Below are 25503 nucleotides of genomic sequence, written 5' to 3' on the forward strand. Positions count from 1 at the left end.
CTGGTATGAGAAGATTTCTCTCTTGAGATCGAGACTTAGGGAAAGAAAACAAACCAAGCGGGAATCTTCCGGCCATTATCTTCATAAAATTACGAAACAAAACTACAGAAACCGAACGCAGCCTCAACTGGAAAAGTAAAGGTGAGAATTTCATTTCATTCTTCCTCTCTTTCTCAACTATTAGCTTTCACTGAATTCGCTACGGTGCACTTTCCCGTCTTTTTAAAAATCACAGTGAATTCTTTCCCTTGAGGGAAATTGTTTTCAGACCGACTGTAGAGTAAGATAATTTCTTGTAAAAACACTGCAGGATTCAATCCGTTGAGAGGATTTATATCCGTGATGACTCTTAAACTTTCTTTTCAACAGTGTGTTCTCTAAATTTTGTACTACGTAAAAAGGAGTTGAATTTGCCTGATCAAAATCTGAAAAATTGCAAACAAGATTCTTTGAAATAGATTCGGCCTTCTTAGATCTCTTCTTCTGTTACCAAATCTTCACTATGTGTTTCAAACACGAACCGTAAAATAACTAAAATTTGTTTGACTGCGTACAACTCAAACGGCCTATCTCAGAAACCGACCGCATCCGTTTCCCATTAAGTTCAGGACATTCAACTTTTTTGACAAGAGCAAATGGTCAAAACCTCCCTTAAACAATGGTAAGGGAATCTTAGTTTGTTTTTGCAGTCTTTCCCAAAAAAATGAAAAAATTAAATAAGAAGAATGAATAAATAAGATGAAATAAGGATAAAGTTTGAAATAAGCTTTTACCTGAAATAAGTTCAAAAATGAGAGAAACAAATCCAAGTATCGTTCTTGAACTAATTTGTCCTTGAAAAGTAATTTACTGATGTAAGCGTCTAGTGACATTACTTGGCACCGGAAAAAAGTTGTCATTTTAAGAGAGAACGTAGTGATTCACGCGAAAAAAAAAGGTGCTCCTAGCACAAGCCAGAATTTCCCTTGAAAGAATTTATCGCGACATTGGTGTCGTGATTGTTGTAAATCAAATTAATGACATAATCAGCGTTCGCGGAATTTTGTTTGTTAACTGTAATCTTCGTTGACATAAGCTTATCAAATCGATGTAGTTAAATGCGGTAAAACACAAATTAACTAAACATCTTATACTCTGGCGGTGGGGATAGAAGACAAAAGACTTTGAGAAAGACTTCCTCGTTTTATTCTTTTGTTTCTAGTTGTCTGTAACTGACCATAGCATCGCGCACGCCCCCCAACATTAACCAATACTTAGACATCACGAAAATTCTAATAAATTAAAATATGTATTTGGCATGGATTTAAAACCAACACATTTCCACTTGGTTTTCACAGAAAATTTATAAAATTTTTGGGATTTATATCAGTGACAAATTAGACTTTACATCGCGAGAAATAGCCGCCCTCAAATTTGGCAATCGTATAGCGTGATCTTTTCTTCTGACAACGTTTGTGGCCATCGTGTCTGGGTACACTTCAAGAATTTAACATCAAACCGTCATTACATTTACAAAGGTTGAGTAATTATAGTATTCAAACCAATTTGACTTGTCTCAGTGCCATATACGATTTACCGTAAAAACCAAACGGAAGGAAGTGGGTGTGATATGACCCAGCTGGATCACGAACTTTTGAATTTAGACCACTGGGATTGAATTATTGAAAGAAAATATTGATGAACTTTTAACTTTTACTTATGATAATAAATAGAAACGTGCTATGGTCATTTATACCTCTTATACACTCCTCTGCGGTCACTTAATTTATATCTGTCAAGAAGATGGCTAAAGGGCAACCTTGAAATTGAAGTTTACAAATTAAAATGGATGACTCTTTTACGCTCCTTGATGTCTTACAAAGACGCGCGCATCTGCTGAGCTGGCCATTTTCAGCATTTTGTTGTTCGACTTCAGTATTAGAGAATCTCAGATTGTTTTCGCTTTGTATTCAGTGAAACAAGTTTTTCTAATAATTTTTCCTATGCATCAGTGTGTTATCGGGCCAGTTCTAAGTTGCATTGTGACCATTTTTAAAGTTATCAATAATACTTAACTCCTGACTTTGACTCTGACCAGTCAGTCGTATTCTCTTTAGTGAGCAGAGAAACTTACGGATTTCGCGTCTTCCTGACATTTTCAAGGCCGGGAATAACGGGAAAAATAAAAAAGCGGAATTCGTTTTTTTGATGTTAGGGATCCTGGAGTGTATCAATGAGTATTAATTTGATCAAAATGGTGAACATACGGGTCTGGGGTGAAATATATTCATACCAAAACCATGTTAATAACGGAGAATATACCCAGCAGTCTTCGCAATGGTGGCTGCTAATGAACGAAGGCCTTATTACACAACTCTAGTACTTCTCTCAGTTGCCGGATACTACTCTCCTTTGATCTTGTGTATAGCCGTGACTTACCTCGATCCCGAATGTTGTAAATTAAAAAAAAAAAAAAATCAAAGTGCGATCAGGATTTATTGCACAGTTGCATAATAAGAGCTACTGAAATGCTCAACAAAGCTACGCAATTACTGACTTTTCTTGTAGACAAATCACTAATAGCTGTTCTCGGATTTCTGAGAACCAAGAAATTTCGTCTTACTTCAATTGTAAGAATGCAAACTCTGTTATGGTTATTCATGGGACTCAGCATACTCCACAGTTTATGCCGGCATGAATTGAGCACGTACTTTATTAAGTTAAGTATTTCCAATCAGGGCTTTTCATTGTACATATCAATTTACAATTATGAAGTGAAATAACTGCAAAAGATCTATATCAGTGATGAATACTAAAAATCTTAAGTTCAAAATCTCCTGCAGATGAAATGTAATGACTGACTATAAATCTAAAATTGATGAAATACAAATGGTACAAATTAGACTGTAGTAAAGTAACGGCCAAGTATGAGTACGTGCACAGTGCACTGAACAGACTGACATTCTAGTATTTTCTTTAATTAACTGCTCTAATCGTCGTCCATATTGTTCCAATTTGCACTGTTCTGTCATGGAAGCTTCTCTGTCCAGACTTACATTTTGGATTGTACTAGTGGACTGGGTTCCACCGGTTCTGGTATCCGGTCATCACCTCGCCACCAAGAAGTATACAGCTATTTCGAGAAAGGTTGTCGGAAAAAAAGTGCACTCGACAATGCCGAAAGGTAATATGGGATATGATCAATACACTGTTCCTGACACTGTAGCTGTCGAACCTGATTTTGTTGCTTTCCTTTAGCTCTCGCAAACATACATCCATGGCCTTTCGTGCCATTCTTTCAAATTTCTTTGAAGAAAAGTGAACTCAAAACTACCCACAATACCCTTCTGGATTGTCTCCCGCACTTTTTCCGACAACCTTTCTCGAAATAGCTGTATATCTTAATACTTATTGAAAGGACAAGGCTCTGAAAAGAATTCTTTCACTTTAAATTTACAATGAAATTTAAGGAGGCAAGGTTCAAGTGACAATATTAATCAACTTTCATAAGAAAGGCTGTTGGATTTTAAACAAATCGCTCCTCTCGAGCGATGCAAATAAGGCGTATATTAAGGTACTAAAAAGTCACAATTGTTCACAAAAAATAGAACTAAAGATGAAAAGTTCGACGAAAGGTGACAATTAAATTCGATAAACTTATATTTGGGCTTATTTAAACAGTTCCAATTATTGCAGAGTTATTATGTGGTGGCGAGTAGACTTCTTGGTGGCGAGATGGTTGGTGGCGAAATGGTTTGGTGGCGAGATGACCGTAAACCCCGGGTCTACCGCTTGGGTGCATGTCGTTCAGAGACCCTCGAACTCAGCTCCCAAAGGCACTCTAGATGTGCACATTTCAAGGAACTACATTTTAGATCGTTGTGTTTTAAGTGTTGCAAATACTAGACGTGGAAGATGAAAAGGCGGGAGGTGGGAGTTCTGATTCGCAGTTAAAAAAGGGCTAATTTTTTTCAGAATGTTTCAAATAAAAGGCAACAGCTGCTAAACTGTAGTTTGACCTGGTGGTGTCATTTTTTATTTAACGTGTGTGGAAAATGGGAATAAATAAACAAGACTTAAACAAATAAATAAATAAATAAAATCTAAATAACAACTGAAATGAATACTAGCGAGCTTTAAGTTTTTCTCTTTCTAATTTTCTTCTAAACAACTCGAACAATATCCCCGATAAAAATACCTTATCCAAACCATATAAAATGGTTGGGGTTAGGTTTACAGGGCATACAGTTTATTCTGATACATCCGCTTAACTTTCTTGAGATAAGACGACCACCATTATCATATATTAAAGCCGTCGTTATCCAATTATCTCATAGCCATAAAGACGAAAACAACCTTTATAATCTTTTTAAAGTAATATTATTTGTTTACCAATATGTCGCACGCACGCAATGAACGGGAAAAAGCCAGTTAAGAAGCTACCTTACCCGGCACCTATGAAAAGGGCTAACCTCATTCAACTCGCAATCAAAGCAAACAAGAAGCTGGTAGAGACCTCAGTGACTGCCTCGACCAGTCGACTAAACAGTTATTAACAGAAATACGCACTCATACAGGCAAGTTAAAATTAGATAATTATGTTCCTTCGATCAGGATATCTCAGTCTTTCGTTTCCTGATTCTTTGAACTTACACCTTTTGAAACGCAGACCTGGTTATATAATTGTAAACTTAACTTGTATGTTGTTGAAATCTTTTGACTGTATGTGTCCTTTGAAACGGATTCTAACCTCTTCGGTCGTAGGTCTTTCACGCGGTAACATTTATCTGTCAGCATTTAACAAAGAAATGTTGCAATTTTTCTTTGTTTTTAACTTTAAATTTTGCTAGAGTGCTTTCTGCAGCAAAAAGGGTAATAGTGCATTTTCTGCTAGAATTATCGGAGTAGTTCATTGGGACCGAGGCCTACACACCTTTAAGTTCCGACATCTTTTTATTTCTGTTCTAACTAAGAAATGCAATTACTAAGAGCAGTGCTCAGTTTAATTGGTTCTTTGTTATTAAAATTGCACGATGAACCAGTAAATTTAACACAAAAGAAGCAAATTTTGATTTAAAAAAAACGTTTGTGTCGTCAGAGAGAGGCTTATAAGCTTAGATACTGCAAGGTGGCGCCCTTTAAGGGTGAAATTATGACATGCGACGTGGCCTTACAACAACAACAAAAAACTCAAAGTTGGGTTAAAACTGCCACAGCGACCGGCTATCGAGACTGAAGTGCAAATGCAATAGTAAGATACCGAAAAGGGCGTGGCTATTTTTTCGAGGAAGTTTGTGTGCGCTCGAGAGCGAGCGGTCCAGAAATCCGGTTTATTTTCATACGCGTGCATGCTCGGCGAACTCTAGAGAAACTGGAGGATCTGCGAACAGACTACCTTCACCATGCGCTCTAGAGATGAGCTCACCCCTCTCAGAGGGCCTCACTTAAGTGTAGGGTCAATTATTGAAAACGGAAAAAATAAAAACAAAAATGGAAACAAACAAACAAAGAAACTCTTTGAGATCTTAGAACGGTCAACTCCGGCTAAATAACTTTTACTCGGACATTGAGTTCAGGTTTAATTAAAACTGTAGAACTAATTTGATAATGACGACACGAATTGAAAGATACAGGTCACTAACTTATCTTCATTGACTTATCGTTGTCGATCTTAAAACAGCTTGAGCCCCTAGCGTCAGAAGTCTTAGACGAGTAATTGGTTCCCTTGTAAAATTGGACTCTACTGTTATTAATTTAAAACCCTCATATTAAATAATCCTCTCGACCAACAAGCAGTTTAGTCTACTACGTCTCAGTAGGATAATTTCAAGAAACGATTAAAACCAATGGTTGTTAAAAACGATCCTTGAATTGATGACTCTACAAGTCATTCCTATTACCATAAGAGTTGATACCGTGCGTTTATTTTTGAAGACTCGACCTAGCTAGAATTTTCTTAGTTATTCCGTCTGATTTTGAAGTGGCAGGATGCTGTTCTAATTACACGTTTTCTTTTGTACACTTAAATCTGTTTTTTTTTTTGTACATCAACATTCAGTGTTAGACATAGTTAATTTAATTCTTAAGTGTTCTCATGCAGATTTAATTTGCGGGGTTTTGTTAAAAGTATTAGAGTTTGCCTAATTATAATTCTGCCAGCCGACTACCTCCCACAAGGAGGGCGAACGTAGTAGAAGAAATTTTGTTTTGATCGCTCATCTAATTCAGTGTGAATGTTTGTTAAAAAGGGTTAAAATCACCCTGTAACTGAAAAACAAATTTTAAGCACTGTTTCACGTCTGAACTAAATTGAAATTTTCATCAAATATCGCACAAGCCAACAGGCCAGCGATTCTGGAGTCAAAGAGGTAAATGTACTAAATAATTTGAAGTCGATAACTAACTATTTTTAATGTTCATTTGAAATTGTGAGAGGTTCATCATGAGACAAGAGAATAGTAACTTTTTGATGAAAAATAAACCTAGTACTGCTATTTCGATTCCTCGAAACTCAGACGTCGACTGTCATAGAGAAAGTAATTATAATTACGCCCTACTCTTTTAAATTTAGTACAAAATGTATTACTGTTAGTGAAAAATCCGATTATGTAGATTGATGCTTATATTTCAGTTGTCGCCGGTGGCCTTTTGATATTAGTCTTTTCTTTCCCAAAATGGTTACATTTTCGGTGATTTGTTTTAAACATAGATTTGATATGGGGCTAATTAAAGACCACTGTTTCTTATCTGCAAAGAAACAACCCGATTAGACATAATAACTATTACATACATGCAGCAGATATGTCTTTTCACTTGATCTCATGCACTGAGGACAGTCAGGGAAAGACTGGGGTGAGCACCGGAACTTGTCATTAAGTACTTTTGCCTTGGTTCGTCTCAACATCCCGAAAGACTTTTAATGTCATTCACTCTCTGCACTACTCCAACCGGTTCTCCTCAGTAACTATTCCTTTATTTTTGCCTTCAGCTGGCGAAAACAAAAAGCGTACCCTTCAGGTTACGAGACGAAAAAGTTTCTCGTCCCCGTCATAGTTACCTTTTTTGTTAAAAGTTTTTTATATGATCCTCTAAAAGTTTAACGAGAGAGGACTGATCGCTTGAAAGTAAACTTGAATTGAATTTCTGTTGTCAAAGGCCATTAGGGCCTGAGATTGTCCCAAACCCGAGCAACAGTTTTGGAAAAAATAAACAGCATGAGGGCAACTCTTAAACGGAAAAGGACATGTTAAGGGTCATTTGAAAATCACGTTTTATTAAAGATATTCAAATTTTCTGGTGGTCCTAATCATATTAATTTAATTCGGATTAAAAACTGGGTTTCTAGATTTTCAAAAGATAAAAGATAGGAGACAGTGCATCTCTTGAACTAATTTGATCCGTTTCACCTGCTCTGGCTAGCAAAAATGTTGTACTCGATCGTAGTCGATGAAGCCGATGACTTCTTGACTATATAGGAACGTAAACATCACGGTGAGAAAAAGGCGAAGGGGTTACACAAAAAGGCATTGACGACTATTGTGAAAGAGATCTTTGGGACCCCTTAAGGTCCCCTTTTCTGGGTTTCCGAGTCATTCAGACAGGATATTGGCCAGATTTCAACTTGGAAAGTGTTTTTTCTTATGAAAAATGTGACCGATTTCCGTAAAACGGTGGAAGCAGGTGTGGGTCCGCGCCTGAGTCGAATTCAAAAGAGGCTAAATTTAAAGAAAACTTTTATACTCAAGGAAACCCATAAGACACCATATTGGTTTTAATACCGTGTTGTTTTATACTCTGACAAAACTGCAAATTTCTTGCGAAGAATGCAATGCTGAAATTAAGAAACTCGGGTCGTATTTGGTTGATCCAGTTAAAACAAATTACTCAGTGCTTCCGCTCTTCGCTTCTGTGGGTGTGGAAATCTATCGCGTTGTCAAGTGGTGTCTTTTTAATACCAAATATTTATTTCAATGAAGATGTAGTATGAATTTTAAGAAATGCACTTGCCTTGAAGTTATTTTGTAATAACCACAGAACAGGTGGTCATAAAAAGTGACTCAGAGACAGATGTTAATCAATGTTTGGCGCACCCAAGTATGAAATTTGCAGGTGATAAAAACTCAGATTAGCTTTCCCATTACGATGATAGTTTGCGATGTAAGTATTAGCTTCGTCTAGTTGCAAGGTTATTTTAAACATCGAAAAAAATTAACATGTATGTTATTAAATGTTACGCTTAAGAGGTGACAAAATGCTTGTCGGCTTGTATCTACTAAATGGTTTTCGATATTGTTCCCTCGATCTCTCACCTTTGCAGTTAATAAGGTTTTCTTTATCTCTCAAAAATATCAGCCACATGTTTCTATTCATTCAAAACTGATATCTTGTCAACTCTACCCAAAACACCACCCTTAGACGGACACGAATTTTTCCGACAAAAATTTCAAAGCAAGTCGTAGTGGTAGTGATGGGAAAAAAGAAAAAAAAATACCATCTGCTCTAAGCGACTCAAGACGCAAAATATCATAAAGCCTGACTATAAGATAAAAATACTAATTAACTTGAATAAAGGCGTCAAAGAGAACTCTTTCCAACATTCTCTCCTCGGTTGTGAACATTGCGTTTTTACTGAGATAATTAACACACAATGTATACATGAATGTGGTTTGCATAGTTAATGGAGTCCAACCCTTTGCCATAAGTGCCACTGAAAAGAAAGATTTTTCCTGATTCGCTATCACCATTACTAACTAATCATTACCTTTGTATTTTAGCTTTGGAGGAATCGAATCGAATAGAATCCTGTTTCCTGCAATTCAGCTAGGTATGCACTGATGAAAACCTTTTAATTTTAACCGTTTATTAGTCTAATAGTTAGTTCCATGCCAGAGTCCTTTGGCCAGTCGTTTTTTAGGCTCTAGTTTTGGCTGTAAAACAGTGTTTCCATCGAAGAACTAACTGATTCCGTTTATCAGTGTATCAGCTCTACTCTTAGAGAAGCAAATCCAACGGCATATTTTACATTAATACAAATATTCACAAGAAACTAGTAGTGATTTCAAACTTTAATTCTTCACTGAGTGCTGCCTCCCTTTCTGATGATCGGAAAAAAGAATGTTTAGATCAAATTTACAACGGTTGGTTTTGCAATGTCTGTCCTAAATAATGTTGTTCAAAAGGGGTAATACGGGTTACAAATAAATGTAAGTTTTCCGATGATTTCATTTATTTAGCATCGGAATTCGTTTTCGTGGGTTATTACCTTTTGCTTCAATATTTTACGTTCTTTTCGGTAGCTAATAACCAGTTTTCGTCTGCTTTTATTCTTAACTTAAGAAAAAAAAACTTCCGTTGTGGACATAAAAATTGCCGACCCTTTCTTTCTTTTGAAAGGGAAGCCTAATTTCAACTTACCATACTTTTAAAATCCGCATTATTATCCTTCACTTCCTTGAAGAGACAGCTGTACTAATGTTGGTATCCCTGTTACTATTGACGAGATTCAGCAGCCCTGTGGCCTTGTTACCGCATGGTTTGTTTTTTAATGTTCGCCCCAAGTAAGGTAGTCGGGATTCCCAAATCCGGGAAGTTTTGCTTGTCGAATCGGGAATCCTGGGCTCTGGAATCCGGAATTCACATCAAGGAATCCGCAATCCCGCTAACGATTGATGAAAATAAAACTAACCTGTTATTGTTACCTTTATTTAGGGTGGATATGAAGGTTGGATCTTCGGTGTTTCTTCTCCTGTTGCTGGTGGAACTATCTCCGACTTTGGGCCGGCGAAAATCAATTCATGCACCTGGAAGGAAATGTCGTGGTGGAGGAATTTGTAGATATAAAATACATGAACAATCGTCTCGGCCAGTGAATCTTCAACTTTGCGGCAATGATATTATAAAAGCCTTCACAAACATTTGTAGACTGGGGGTTAAACGAAAGAGAAAGCGAGGTAAATAAATATGACCAGATTGGCCATCATGATATTTATGCACACGATTTCCACACGGGTGGTTCGTGCAAATGGTAATCAACCAGATCTTATCTCGTACATACAGTCGAACCTCCATGTGCGACCATCTCCCATAAGCGACCACCGCCCATAAGCGACCGCCAATCCAAAACACCAAAAAGTTATTATTATTATTATTATTATTATTATTATTATTATTATTTTCCCAGACAAAAGCTTACAGTTGGAACCTCTAGTAAATGAGCGACCCCTTCCTGTAAGCGACCGCGACCACTTTTTGGGCCTTACTGTTAACGATTTTCCTTTGTTTTTAACCTCTTATAAGCGACCACTTGTCGAATTCTCTGATCTCTATTTTCGCTGTGTGCATTATGTTACTTAAAATATACGAAGAACTGAAGTGACAGCATGGAATTATATATATCCTAACTTAGACACTGCATGCAATAAATTACCTTCCATAAAGTAGATGTGCGTGAACCTCTTCTCGGAAGAGACCTCCTGTGGTTCGATTCTTGTAAACGACCACCTCCCATAAGCGACCGCTCAGTATTTGCATTTTGGGTGGTCGCTTACGGGAGGTGCGACAGTAGATTAGACGGCTCACTGGCATCTGACCGTGGGAGAACTGGGTAGGAGATAAATGTTAATACTTTCCAACGTCCCAGTCTTTTTCAGTGCATAGAATCAAATGCCGGGATTTTGTTCATCCGTTTCCAAGAGAAGGAAATTCCTTTAGAAATAAAGGAGCAGCTTTCATAAAGTGAAAGGACCCGTTTATTCATGATGTTCGTTAACAAAGACTTCTGAAACTGTTACCAGGGACAGGGAAAAAATTGGCCGACAGCTGACCGGCACGTTTCCAGTAACGATCCCAGCCTGAAACAATTACGGGACGCATTTCGGCTCCGTTTTCCTTTTTGTCACTAAATGGGCCAATCGGATAGCTGGATTCAACTATCTGTGTTGTGATTGGTCATAGTTCCGCTGCGAATCCTTGCTGACGTTTTTTTTTTTAGAATTTTGTTTAAATGTTATAAAGGCTCTTTTAGAAAGGGCATCAATGCAAGGCATTATAAATTCTTTCTATAAGTCATTGAAGATGATTTAAATTATCAATAACTTTGAGATTTTCCTTGCCCACAGATATCAGCGTTGACCTGATCATTCAAACGAAGAATGAAGCCCAAGATTTTCTCTCACTGACGAGAAGAAGAAAAAGATCCTCGACTGATGTGATTGAAGAATGTTGTGGCGAGTGGTGTAGAGTAGAGGAGCTTAGAGAATATTGTCCTTGAACAGGAGAAGGCGATTAATAAATGTCGATTCTAGGCGGAGCTTACTTTCCGGGCTTTGTTTAGCCCATTCAAGTTTTGCTGGATAAGAAAGAAGTATCACTGAAAAACTTTGTGAATATGTAAAAATGAACAAGCTTTAGGATAAAATATTATATATTTGTCATTTTATAAAAACGTATTGTTAAAGAAGTGGACCACGTAATTTGTGGTTATTAGATAAATGAGCCTCGACATCAATAGCTTATAGTCAGTTTCGTGTGGTTAGTTGTGGTGGATAAACGACCATATATATAAAAATAACAGATATCCTCTTTTACGACTGGACAAGTCCTATGAGACTTTATACCTTCAAGCAAGAGAGAATGAGTTAGATCATCCTCTCTTGCTTCAAGCTACTTGAAAGACGAACAATTAACAGTCCAATGAGATCTGATAGGAAAGCATTTACTTCACTTGTTCAGGTTTTTTTCATTAGTTTCACGCTCTCTGAAACTCATTTATCTAATTTGGATTTCCTTTCCTAGACCAAATGCTAAAAAGTTCTAGGTTTGAGTGAAAATTCGGGGCTAGACATAATTCGACTGTCTATCATCTTGAGATTTATTTAATGGGCTTTAATTTTGCTGAAGTGATATTATATTGTTAATTTGCAGTCTTCTGTTGGTAATGATAGAGTTAATATCAGGATCACAATTGGGAGTTCATCTGTTCATTGATCATGGTAATTTTTACTCTAAAACCACCACTCCTATTCCAGTTTCATCAACGTTATTCAGTGACGGATCCAGGGAAGGAGCCAGGGGGGCTCGGGCTTCCTTTTATTTTTAGACCAAATTGAGGCCCAAAGGGCCGAAAAAGTTTTTTTAGAGACCACACCCCCTCCCTTATCTCAGGGTCTGGATGACCGCCCCCCCTTATCTGAAGTTCTGGATTCGCCACTGTTATTATAGTCATGTGACGTTCACTTAGAGACCTCTTTTAGATCATATACCGATCCAAAAATTAACTGGGATGAAAACCTTTCTCTTTATGGAAATTAATAGAATAATGACAGAGAGAAAAAAATGAGTCCAATCAACAAGTCAATTACCATTAGGCCTTAGTTATGTTATTTATGGTTTAAATTATTTACCCCCGGGCTTCGACCCTTGTTTTGTACAGATGAACGACGTTCTTCAACGACGAGCAAATCATTAAACATATTCTGTAAAATTCATTGATCATTCGTTAAAGTTATGACCAACCGAAAGGTAGTATATTGAATCACATGACATGTAAACTCTTTAGGCTCCAACTACAAATAAACTTGAACAGCAGAATTAACTTTGATGCCAAATGTTGTAGCGCAATTTACATTTGACACAGCAGATCTCTATCCAAACTGAATGCTTCATTTTAGTGGTTTCCGATCTGTATAGAGCTCAGCAATTATCATAATAATTACCGTCAGGTTCTAGTAAACACTGCTACTTACTGAAAGGGTTGTGTCAAAATAGCCCCCTGCTTAACCTGCTTGTCCCTCCCCCCACCCCCCAGGCCTGGGCCACCAATCCACTGTTAGGGCAGTCCCTGGGCTATCCAGCTGTGCCAACCAAAATAGCCGCCAAATTAAGCCCCCTCAATTTTTGGAGACCGCACTGGCCTGGAGTCAGGCTGCTCCCGGCGCTAGGCGAAAGCCTCGTGGCCACGTTTTCGAATTCAGACAGATATATAGATTCAGCTAAGGCCAAAAGCGAAGCTCCGGGGATATTTTCACTAGCAAAATTTCTTGGATGCATAGATAACCAAATTTTCTGACCCATGGTGCTGTACTGCAAGCGCTTCGCGCGCGAGAGAGATCTGCTATGCGAAAACACATTCACCGCTTTTTTCGCTCACCAATCTTTTTCCCACCTTTACCTACTTACAAAAATTCTACCCAGCGCAAAATAATATGCATTTTATTGACTGCAAGGCATTATAATCCATACAGTAAAGCTGAAATGATTTCTTTATAATTCTTGAACATCAACAGCAGTTTATATTTTCCGAATTGCTTTAAAAACAGTACTCTTTGAGTTCCTCTATTCTACAAGTTTCAACACAGCATTCTTCGATAACGTCTGTGCCCTTTCTGCCCCTCTTTTGCTTTCTAAAGGAGAGAAAGCTTTGAGCTTCTCGCTTCCCTTGAATGAATAAGTCAGTGGTTATATCTGGTGGAAGAAATACGAAAAATGAAGCTTATTAATTTTGGTAAAGTTTCGTTAATTTATGTCCTAAATACCTGGAGAAACAAAATTTTAAAAACCCGGAAAATCTAAAGATTCTGGTGTCAAGAGGTAGTATGACATAAACCTCCAGCCATATATGCAATGAGGAACTGATATTAAGATTGAGAGAGTTATTTCAATTTTTTTCAAATGTTTTGTTGAAAACATTATTTTATTACATAAGATTGTTTACCTACAAGCAATAGGGTCTTAATGAGTTTCATTGGCGATTTTCAGATTCTCTCAAGGGTGCTAAGTGTGTGAAACGTTTCAACCCAGGAGTCTTTTCATATGCAGGTTGAGTATTTATGATCGTCCTGGTGAACGCAGTCCTGAATATGACTTTTGCTGACAGTGACTGACGTTTCAACAACCTGTGTAGTAGTCATCTTCAGAGTCAAAATATATGAGTGTATCACGTCAGTTTGATGGTATTAAACTCTGGTTACGTTATTGATCTGATTGGTCAATTAGTTGGCTATGAAGAAACGCACCAATGACATTTACTACGAGTTTTCATAGCCAATAACATCACGGCTTAACTGGCAGTCGATCAATAACATCGCGACTTAATTGACCAATCAGGTCAATAAATCAGAGTTTGATAACATCAACTGACGTATTACAACTCACTTTTACTCTCCTGGAGATAATTGACTACCGCACAGGTTGTCGAAACGTCAGCTCACTGTCAACAAAAGTCCTATTCAGGACTAGTACGTTCACCCGGACGATCATACTTAACGTACTTATGCTGCTAACTGTGTTGTTGAGAAATGTGTCAGATGGAGCGGTTTTCTGTTCAGTGTCATAAATCAAAGTACAGGCAGGGACTCTGTCAAATGAGCCAGTCAGGCCTTAAAGTAAATATATGAAGCCCAAACGCGGGAAATTAAAACGTACGAATTCAGTTTTTAGTTTTGGTTAATCGAGAGTCCAGACGGTCAGGTGATCATTTTTCGACCAATCATGACACGGAGCAAGGCAGAACTATAATTACCCTCGAACACTTTTTCTAAACGGTCGCTCTTAGTTGAAGTCTTGGTCATGTTCTCTCCTTAGAGGTCCTTAGGTTAACTCTGGATGCAGTTTCCTTAAAGAGATCGTGAAGGCGAAGGCTACAGTCTAAACACTCCCTTCGTAAAAAAAGCTCCGAAGGATATTAAAGGTGATCCTACACGTGACAATTCTCAACAACGCTTTTTAGCCCAACACACTGCCAGCGTACATTGCTATAAGGACATTATTTCGACATTGTTGCAACATCGTTAAAACATTGCAACCATTGTGTTGTGCTTGTGTCCTTGCAAATCGTCCAGTGTAGCATCACCTTAACCGAATGCTCTCTCCCTTGCAAACGGAGAATTCGACTAAATAATATACTAGTTTGTTAAAAGTGTATGCCGAGGGTCCTCAGTAAGGTTCTCCAATCTCGTTATTCCGACCCCAAATTTCGTGCAATCCAGTAATCCCGAGGGCAATTTTTGGTATCCCTCCTCCCGCTCATGCTTTCAATCCCGAATCCCGAACTTTAAATAAGGGAAATCCGGTATCCAAAAAACCTATTGGGACCCTCTATGCTACTAACCTCTCTTGCGTCCCCTTTTCGCCCACACCTTATCACCACAAATAGCCGAGTAATAATCCATTATCCTGTCGCCACAAAGCCTTGGAAGGTCCACTGGAATCGAGGAATGTTCGTTTACTTTACACCTCGCTCCTCCGCATTTCCACCCCAAACTTGGCGATAGGTCTAACAGCAACACCAGAAATAACACGATGAATCCAATCAACTTGCTCATCCTATAGAAACATGATATTCATTATTCTTAATAGCGCGGTTTAAGCATTCCTTCGAATTCCGTACAACTCCCTTTTAAGATGATTCGAAAATACAGAGCTCGCACAAGCTCATTCCTTGGTTTATCCCAATCAATTTCTTTCATTCCCTTAGATGGCGAGTTGTTCTTGTTTTGTTCAGCGGACTAGGCATGCAACAGCCACCACCCTAAGTGCTGATTTTTCGCTTTTTTATCAAATGTATTTACTTTAAAATGTTGTTTACAAATAAAAGTAGCCTTCATATAAAATAATTTGTGGCAGAATGAACGATATTCTTCGTCTCAGTAATAGACAGTACGACTTGCTGATCGAAAATAATGACTTCGATAGGACGAAACGAAGAACACATCGGCCCTTTAAGATGTCAAGTGTCTTAGCTCTTCGTTACATCGAGTCTCCAGTGAGTCAGTGCTTTACTCAGGACAGCCGGCTCCCAAAACTGAATTCATTATTTTTTCATTGTTAAAGTCGGCCCGAAGTCTTAGTTACTTTCTGAGTTCAAATTACATCAGGTGCTGTTATAAGGAAAATCGCAGTTAGCACGTTAAGAAGTAGTGATTTGGTTTAGTGCTTGAAAGTGATTCTTTTTCAGGTTTTGTGTACTGACGCATGGTCACCGGCAACTATTGGAAACGGCGTGTTTGATATTTGGGCGTTGACGAGTCCAGCATAATAAGCCAATGGTTTAATGGTTTACAATCCTACCAAGAAAATATAAGTCAAGAGAATGGGACATAGTCAATGAGCCGGATGTATAATATTATATACATCAAAAAAAGTTAGTCTGAGAACTGTCCTATTTTCTCTTTCTTTTCATAGCTTGAAATAAGAAGCAACTTTTATGTTACATTTTAACTGCTCTCGACTAAGCTTGTACTGAGCCGGATCATTTAAGTGATTTAAGTAAAACTTTGACGGCCCATTGTTTTTCAACTTAATCCTTTTCCTCCATGACCATGCAGGTATACATGTATTCAGGCTTACCTAGGGCCAGCTAATGACTGAGTATTTCCAACCAAGCTATGATTAATCTCGATGAATGCGACTACTAAAAATGAACACTCTTCATATTACTCTCTTTAGTAGGGATACCACTCCTGCAATTAACGCTGTAACTACTGGAGTGAATATATAGTGCCGGGAGGCACCAGAAACGATAAATAATTAAAATGAAACTTAATTTAGTTTACGAAATCAAACTTTAATTGGGAAATTATATTCCTTGATCTCAATAGAGAACACACTCCACTTTTATCTTTTACTCGGACATGGTACAAGGTGCATGCAGCTTTTTTTATCTACGGTTGTCGTGACCTTTCACATCGTGAAAGTATGAATTACACGAAAGTTATTCTTTTTAATTTTTTCTTTACATTTTCAACCGTCTTTTAGTTGGTGAATATTAAATTTTAATATTATTATGGTAAAAATGACAGCGACAGGATTATTCAGATTATCTGTCATTGGGGGCATAACATCAACATTAACTAAAATTAAATTCGGCGCTTGTACCGTGCTGACGATATAAATACAGCAGGCAGGAAAGTGCCGCAAAATGCATGACTGTACGTTTCAATTTTCTTTTCCCTTTTTAGACAACTAACATTATGTCCTACCAGTGCCGATAACAAGAGTGTTCTTTACAACGATGGGTTTTAGAGCCAGGTCGTAATTCATAAGCATATGGCAATATTTTTTCCTTTGTGAAGCGGAACTTTTTCCAATATTAACAGTCTCTGTTGTATAAATAAGTTTCGAGAATTTTGATTGAATTATTATGTTGAATGTACTTGAAACTGCCCCAAATTTGTTCCTTTGTAACATACGTTATCAAGAGGCACTTCTTGTAAAGGAAACAGCGTTCTATAAGAACAAATACTTAGCAATGTTTCGTTTTGGTAAAAAATTTGGTAAAACTCAAGCTTGAATAAAATCTATTTGAACTTATGGCTTTGTTTTTTGTCCTTATTCAGTCCTGATTCACAGATTAGTGTGCTCAACTCAATTCGGATTCCGAGTTTCACTTTAACTATCACAAAAGAGGTCTGAGAAAAAACAAAGTTTATTCCTAACTATAAAGAGATTGGAAAAAATAAAACTCTAGAAATGTTGCCATTTGAGAATAGCTCGAATTAGTGAAAAGTCAACATGAGGTTTAAGGACCAACCGGAAATACGCGAGGGAATGAAACGAAACTTTTGTAAAATTACAAACGCAACAACTGATCAACTTGTAACCTTAACCCTTCAAAGGGTAATAAAGAACTGTCCAGTGTTCTTTCGGCATTGGGTGAAAATGCGCACAAAATCGTACATACGTCATTCCAAGCGAACGGAAAGAGGCGAATGAACTATGTGGAATTTAACATGAGAAGTGAGAGACAAACCCATTTTTCTTTTTCTAGCTATGATGATGAATGCATGAAGCCTGTCTCCTCCCCGCATACACAACGATTTTTGCTATGATCGTGTTGCAAGTTATTTTCGCGTTTGCCTTTTTCTTTTCGTTCCTAACCGTTACATCAATGTAAATTTTCACAGGAAGACTGAAACTAATATCTTCAACTTCCAAAAAGAAAAATACTACGATTCTATGATTAGATAGCCCCGAATGTTTCGAATTAAAGTGAATATTGTCTATAAAGCTGTCTTTTGTGCGCTCAAAGGGTAATTTCTGGTCGTTACAAGTTTCTGATTGGTTATTAAGAGTATTTGTTAATTTTCGAGCGATGAAAATTGTATTATTTGGTTTAGACTTTATTTCCATTCGTTTTGGGGTGTGGTAATGTATGGTAATGATAAACAAAGGATGATTAAATTCAAACCAAGGGTAAAGTTGAACCACAACATATCAAAGTGAGTCCAATTCATAGTTTTGTTCCAACAACAGCTAAACTGCGATAGTTTTAAACAAAGCGCAGTTTCTAAGGTTGAATTTATGTCTCTTTTGCAAATAACGCCAGGAAGTGATCATAGAAAGTTCTTTAATAATTAAAGGTACTTCCCTCGCCAAGAAGTCATTAAATATTACACGTTAACCTTTGTTTCTTCAACTATATAATTTCATTGTTTCATAGAAATTCGTTAAAACTTAAATAACTAAAATCGAATGCTTATGCTCTTGTTATGCAAATAAAATTAAATAAATTATAAAGCGTCCCTTTATCGTTTGTCTCGCGAAAATCCATTAGATATTGATCGCGACCGGCGTTTCGACTGCTTACAATCTCGTTCCCTGGGTGGCTCTATGCTTCAAGCAAGAACCCTGGTTGCAGCTGGTCACTTGGCTCCCAGAATCAGGGAACCAAAAATAAGGGAGGGGAAGAAGAGCAAATTATTGTCGCTATGACAAAAGTTACTCTGTCGGGACCCGAGAGGAGTTTGCCGCCTCCTTTATTATCAGCTGATGGCGCGGGTATTCAAAAATGTCAACAACACCGAAAAAATAGTAATGCATAATGCATGAGAGAGAACGCTGGGAATGAGTTCGGCTATTCACTTAGCTTCTTGGTGTATCGTGCACCAGCCGTGAATTGACCGAATCGGAAAATAACATCATAATCTTTAAACTACATTCTAGGTGTGGTGTTTCATTTGGACCTGACTTTTGGATTATCTTTTCATTTTCATGGACTGCTAGTTTACGAAAAACTTTATAGTATCCTGTTGGCAGGACGGCGAGCTAATCAAACCCTCTAGACAAACCCTCTAAACAAATAACCAGTTTTACCTAAATGCTATCGTTACTAGTGGCTGAAAGCAACGCAGTTTGCTCGCAACTCAGAAACTCAACCGCCATTTTGAAGCAAGAATTTTCTCCCTACCCCAGATAGTATTTCATCGTCCAATAGACAAAATTTATGGAGGACCTACCCCCGCTGCGCAATTATTGACACACATTTCCACGTGACCAGCCTTCTCGAAGCTAGAGAGAGAACCCTGGGAACGAGGTTGGTCCGCGTACTGCAGGTTCTCGTCAGATTGATGTCGATTTACTGAGCGGGAAACTAAAGGTACCACTTTCAAAGGAAGGGTGGTAAATGTACGCTTAATACATTACAGTTACTCTCCAAATTGAGGCGAAATGAGAAATATTTACATTCAAAGGTTAAGTAGAAATAATATATCATAAGGGAAAGGATGATATTAAGAAACATCAGAGTTTAAGACCAAAAAACCGAACAGTGACCAAGGTTTCAGTTGTTTACACCGTCGGATTTCTTATGATTATAGCGTGACTTAAAAAATTACTTTCCACCTAAAATTAATCATGACTATGGAAAACTCGTGTATCGCGGCTAAAGATTTCGAAATTTAATTGTATGTCACCGATAACCTAAGATGACTAGTCTCCAGATTGGGGGGATGGGGGAAAGGCAACAAACGAGGCGAAACAACCCTTCCCCCTCCTTCACCCCCCCCCCCCCCCCAACCCCCCACTCCCACCAAAAAAAAAAGACAAGGAAAAATCTACTTGGTGAGCGAACCAAGCCGGACGGTGGACTGGGAAGGGGCACTTGCTGATTTTTTTTTTTGCCTTTTTTCCCACTGCGGAGCCTGGTCCCAGGCTAGTCACCGAAGGAAACTCGGGCGCTAACATTTACATGAAATAATTCAACAGCAATCACAAACTCATACATTCACAAAAGCTCGTTCACAAGGGCTGCTTTTATTTCTGTGGGATTCCATTCACTGACAGTGAATCCCGACAGTCAATGGGGAAATATAGTATAACATAGCGCGCGTGCTTGCCCTATATAAGTCCTATTAAGCGACTATGAAAGAAATATTTATTTGAGCACGCTCGCCAAGAAGCTGGAGTTGCTCTCGGCTGCGCCTTGAGCAACTTATACGCATCTTTCGTGCTCTTCAAACTTCCCGCGTCCATCCATAACTCGATATACGCACGTTAAGCATGAATAAATTCTTAACTGTTTAGCTAAAGAATAAAGCAGAGTGATATGATGTTTCAACTAGCCTGTGTACAGCCACCCCCTCCGTGATCCACTCTAACAAAATCGGGGAGATTTTGTTTGAGAGCAGCCGAAGGGGCGGCTGGATACAGGCTATATTTCTACTTGCAAGTTGTTTAAATGCCTTAGGGATGATTTCCAGAGTCGCGTAATTTTTTTGGAACCCCGCTTAACTTCGCATTCAAGCCAGTCAGTACTTTTATCTTGCCTCTGTTTTATTTACGTGATTAAAATTTGCGTACGTTAACGTGCCTAGTCCAAAACGCGTCAATTGAGATGAAACTTCATACTTAGTATGTTTATTTGGTTCATATTTCACTAGAATTGAACTAAAATAAAAAGTGTCTAAATTTTGGTTTATTTGACCTTTAAGGTGGATTTTCACTCTCGCGTAATTTTTACGTGTTTACGCACGTACATCATTTTTTACGCGCGTAAATAAAACAGAGATAATGTATTTACGGTCGCGCGTAAACGCAAAAGTTGAACCTAACTTTTACGTTACACTGCCTCTATTTTATTTACTCACGTAATTTAATTTTAACCATATTCCGGCGGCTTTGTTAATATTATGTCTATTAGGTAGAATAGTTAACTTGGCTTAATTATAAGCGTCAAATATTAAGACTCCTACATTATACGTACTGTAAATGAAGATGGAAAATTCACATTAAGCCCGCATAAAGTTCTGTAACTAATCGACAGTTTGCTCTGAAAAGTGATTTCAACATTCACAACACAGCATCTTTTCACCAACATCACCACCCTTTAGGATGTAACCGTATTTGATTCTGAATCGACTGACATGAACGGCGAGTCTTTAAAGCTACTGGAAGGCGTGTAGTAGATGCTTCTCGTGCTAGTTGTTGAGCTCTCGTATATAGCTGTAGGGCTCTTGTGCGTTTCTAAAGAGTTGTGAATTTCCGAAGTGTAAGATTTAGTAACATCCTCATCAAGTAGCTTTTGTCTTGGATTTGATTCTTCTTCTTCGGGGTCCTTATTCTGAAAACGGGGCAACCGGTTAGTGACCAGAAATATGCATTCTATGCATCCACCTTATAATTTTTGAACCCAATTCAACTACCGAGCATTATCTCACTACCAGTCTTACTAATAACCGTTAAATTTCAGCTAGCACAGTAATGAAAAACAAAATAAGCAATATACATTGTATAAAAGTACTGTCAGAGGCATGGAGAATTGGGACAGAGACCCGGTGCCGCTTGTTCGCGCCTGTTTTCGCAGCTTTTTTGTTAATTCCTCGCGTTAAAGGGGCTGTGTCACGGCAGTCCAATTCATTTTGTTTAAATTTGGCAATTACTCACCCTCAATCGCTATGGAACTTAAAGTAACCAAAGAAATCTCATGCAAATGACAAAATCAGAAATTCGAGACAAACAAATATGTCTCCTAAGCATTATTTTTGAAATTGCAAACAGCAAAGATAAACGTTGAAAAACTGTTAGGCTCAATAGTTTTCACTGAAAACCCTAATTTCAATCCGTTTCAATCTTCTTCAGTTTTACTCATCCGTGGAATTTGTTATATCTGATGTGTTATTTTAACCTTCATTTAATGTTTAAAGCGGTTATTTTTATGTTCCTCTTAATTCAACAGGCATTTTGTAATTACCATGGCTGAATTTCGTGACACAGCTCCTTTAAACAAACCTCCAGATACGCTGGCTAAATTGTTAGCTGACACTTTGTTTCCATATTTCAGTCTCAAACAAACACTTCCTGGCCTGTAAGGTCCAGTACCTTTATTTTGTACGTCAGCTGAGTATTGCATTGGATGTGATTTTACAACATGAAAAAAGAAAGTTACCCTAAGGCCTCAGCGACAGCACCCTATCCTCTTTCCTATTAAGTGCCCCCTCCACCCCGTTCTGCGCGTGCGTTTCTTACAACAAAAATACAGACGCAGTTAATCGATAAACCGATAATCGATAGTAATCGATAGAAATCGATATCAATCATCGATGAATATCGATTTCCGATATCAATCGATAGAAATCGATAAAGAAAAAGTTGACTTCCATTAATATCGATTTCCGATAGAAATCGATAATAATGATTGATTTATCGATTGTTATCGATTACTATCGATTATTATCGGAAAAGAAGTTCAACATTTACACGATATTGTCGATGTTATTGAGTCATTCAGTCGTGATATTATGCAGTTCTTTTAATTGATAAAATACTAAAAGAACAAACAGCAACAAATTGCAATTTGTTTTGATTTTTTTGCTTAAGCGCAGTTCATAATAAGGAAAGAAATTGCTGCGAAAGTGGCAGAAAATAACTCTCTGTCGCTGTAGCATCAGTACGACCTCTTATGCCAAAAGATGGCAGCGATGTGGAGGTCTTCGATGCCTGTGTATATACCGAATTGAATTGGATTCTAGTGTCGGCGAGATTAGCCTGTGAAAACAGCCGTTTCTCGTGGCTCCTCGCCGCGAGGAAAGTTTCGCCAGGAGAAACGTCTGATGATGGAGGAACATACTGATGACGTAAAATCTGTCCAGAATCTGGTCAGGAGCTTTGATTGGTCGACATAATAGTTATATTGTTTTACCTATTGTTTACGAATGACAGACAAACGACAAAAGGCCATAAAGGTAACATGTAAACCGGGTGGTATAAAACGTGATGAATCCACTACAAAACAGTCAATGTTCCTGGAATATATTCCTCTTTAGGGAAAACATCTGAGTTTTGCTGCAGCTCGTTTGCAGTAGAACACAAAACTTTACCATGATCGACCAGGAGAAAAATGAAATAAAAAAAATTACATTTGGAACCCCACGACTACCCGGATTTAGTGTGTAAACATTGATTTACGTCATCAGTATGGAATTTTTGTCGCTAAGGCGCCGACGTCCCTCCTGGTAAAACGTCCCAAGCGGCGAGGAGCAAGGAAAAACGGCTGTATTCGCAGGCTACCGCGAGGTTGCAAGGAAAGAAATGCAAGATGCAGTCGATAGCGTAGAATTGAATGGACATGTAAAGATCCATTAAAACAAACCAGGAAAAGAAAGAAACAAAAAAATGGAACGTGATGAAGACTGCGCCTGGAGTAGTTGCTGAAGTCAAAAATAAAACGTTTTTTTTTAAAGCCTAAGCCATTCTCATGGGTGTTGCTTGCCAAATATCATCGTCATGTTCAGAATATTCACTTCAAGATTATTGCTTGTTATCGATTACTACCGATTGCTATGGATTTTTATTGATCGATAATCATCGATAAACTAGTTTTTTCTGTGATATCAATTGGCGGATTAAATCGACTGATATCGATTATATTGATTGATTTCCGATATCTATTTCTATCGATTAACTACGTCTGGAAAAAAAAAGCCAGAAGCGTTCCTGTTAAAAAGCACCTTTATAATAAGAACAAAAGCCAGTGCTGAACTTGGCAAGTACGGTTTGGATAATTTGAGTCTTTTTGGCAAAACGGCTGCTTCAGCTAAATACCGTAAAATTCCGAAAATAAGCCCCGGGGCTTTTATTTTTCAAAGACCATTTTTGAGGGGCTTATTTTTGGAGTGGCTTATATTCGGAGGGGCTTTTCTACGAAGGGAAATTTGCGTTTCAAAATCGATTGGGCTAGTCTTATAGTTGGAAGTAAATTTACCGTTTTTGCTTTGTATTTGAGGGCAATTTTCCACGTACAAGCCCCCGGGGGGCTTATATTTGGAGGGGCGATTTAATGGAGGGTTTTTTGCGTTACCGGTTTGGGGGGTTTATATTTGGAGGGGCTTATGCATGGAGGGGCTTATTTTCGGAATTGTACGGTATGCGTGTTTGGCTGAATCTTCAAGGAAGAAACGGTGAAGGATGGTCACAGAATCGTTAGCCAGCAACTCCGCTGACCATATGTCTTCCCCGTCTCTGTGTGTTGCGAAAGCAAAAAAGATGACTTGAGTTTAGTTTTCGTTGTCGTAGCTACGACCATTTTTTTAGAGACAGTTCTAACCAGTGATGTGTTATAACAAATTATTGGATTGTTATCACGACCTACGACCTAATTTTCAGAGGCTTTGATTTTGAAAGCCTCGCTTTTAAGATGAGTTGTGTAACAAATTATTGGATTGTTATCACGACCTACGATTTACACGAAAGACAAGAGGTTGGGACCGATGAAAACAACTGATATTCGCCTTTGCCCTTCCTTCAAAGCTTCAAAATTCATTTTTACCGAAAACATCCATCCCGGGTGAAGTCAACATCAGTGTCTTCGCGACAGTTCTCTTATTTACAATCTAATGAAGCAGTTTTATCGGAAGTAGAGCATTACAATTATCGTGCCGTCGATTGCAATTATATCGTGTTCAATTCCCCAACAACTTGGAATTTAAAAATATCACCTTCCATTGCAAACGATCACAAATTAAGCATGTGTGTGGAGCGAAGACGTTGTCACGGATTTTAGACTTAACAAGCGAGAAAATACCTTTTATAAAGACCTGAGACACCTAAGTGAAATCTCTTACCAATATACCCTGAAGGATTACGAAAACTTCTAAGAAAATTTAACCGCGGATAAAATATTAAAATATTCAAAACACAACAAACCTCTTCGCAACAAGAGCTAGTAAGAATTGAACTCATGAATTTCCCCATCGACATAGAACTTTTCGGAGCTTCGTCGTCAGGAAGAACAGGCTTAAACCGTGTTTAGTAGAGAAAGAAAACGTGAAGCGACTTATTCTTTCCGTGCGTGGACCACAATTACCATGATGCAAGAGTCAACATGATGGTCACGTCACGTCTGTGTCACATGAGTGTCACGCTATGGACATGATGGAGGAAGGTCTGGGGAGAGTATTTCTTGGCACGAGCTCCGGGTCTTCACTCAATGTATTTGACTTGTTTAGAATGAAGTCTGCAGAGTGAGAATTGAATAAGTTTTTTTTTTTTTAATTGTTGTTGGTCATTCCACGCTAGCCAGAAAAATTTTCAGAGGCTTTAATTTTGAAAGCCTCGCTTTTAAGATGAGTTGTGTAAACTTTGAACGATGTTGAGTAATCTAAGTTGATTATTGACAGTATTTAAAAAAGACAAAATCACGAGCCATTATAGAAATGAAAAGACCTCCTCGAACCTTCGACCTGCCTTCAGCTTCTGGTACTTAATATTGTTATTAGCACTGTAAATTTGCAAACCGAAAGCCCAAGTTGTTCG

General features: G+C 38.0%; 1 protein-coding gene and 1 long non-coding RNA gene across 2 annotated transcripts; one reads left to right on the forward strand and one right to left on the reverse strand.

Moving 5' to 3' along the window:
• On the forward strand, nt 1-11564 carry LOC140934067 (uncharacterized). The gene is made up of 4 exons (XM_073383753.1): nt 1-141; nt 8754-8803; nt 9688-9929; nt 11097-11564. Exons 3-4 carry the CDS (start codon nt 9695-9697, stop codon nt 11246-11248), a joined length of 387 nt encoding a protein of 128 aa, XP_073239854.1. The 5' UTR covers nt 1-141; nt 8754-8803; nt 9688-9694; the 3' UTR covers nt 11249-11564.
• A 9084-nt stretch (nt 11565-20648) lies between these two features.
• Nucleotides 20649-25055, reverse strand: LOC140942597 (uncharacterized). Its single transcript, XR_012166557.1, has 2 exons — nt 24895-25055; nt 20649-21313 (listed from the first exon to the last, which is right to left on the reverse strand). It is a non-coding gene; the product is annotated as an uncharacterized lncRNA (long non-coding RNA).
• Between the last annotated feature and the right edge of the window lie 448 nt (nt 25056-25503).

The sequence above is a fragment of the Porites lutea genome, chromosome 1 (genome assembly GCF_958299795.1).
Source record: "Porites lutea chromosome 1, jaPorLute2.1, whole genome shotgun sequence".
NCBI lineage: Eukaryota > Metazoa > Cnidaria > Anthozoa > Scleractinia > Poritidae > Porites > Porites lutea.

What these genes read in the sequence shown, in the direction of transcription:
- LOC140934067 (XM_073383753.1), top strand. Translation starts at nt 9,695, where the DNA reads ATGAAGGTTGGATCTTCGGTGTTTCTTCTCCTGTTGCTGGTGGAACTA. An exon ending in TAAACGAAAGAGAAAGCGAG is followed by an intron (nt 9,930 to 11,096) that starts GTAAATAAATAT and finishes CCTTGCCCACAG; the next exon opens with ATATCAGCGTTGACCTGATC.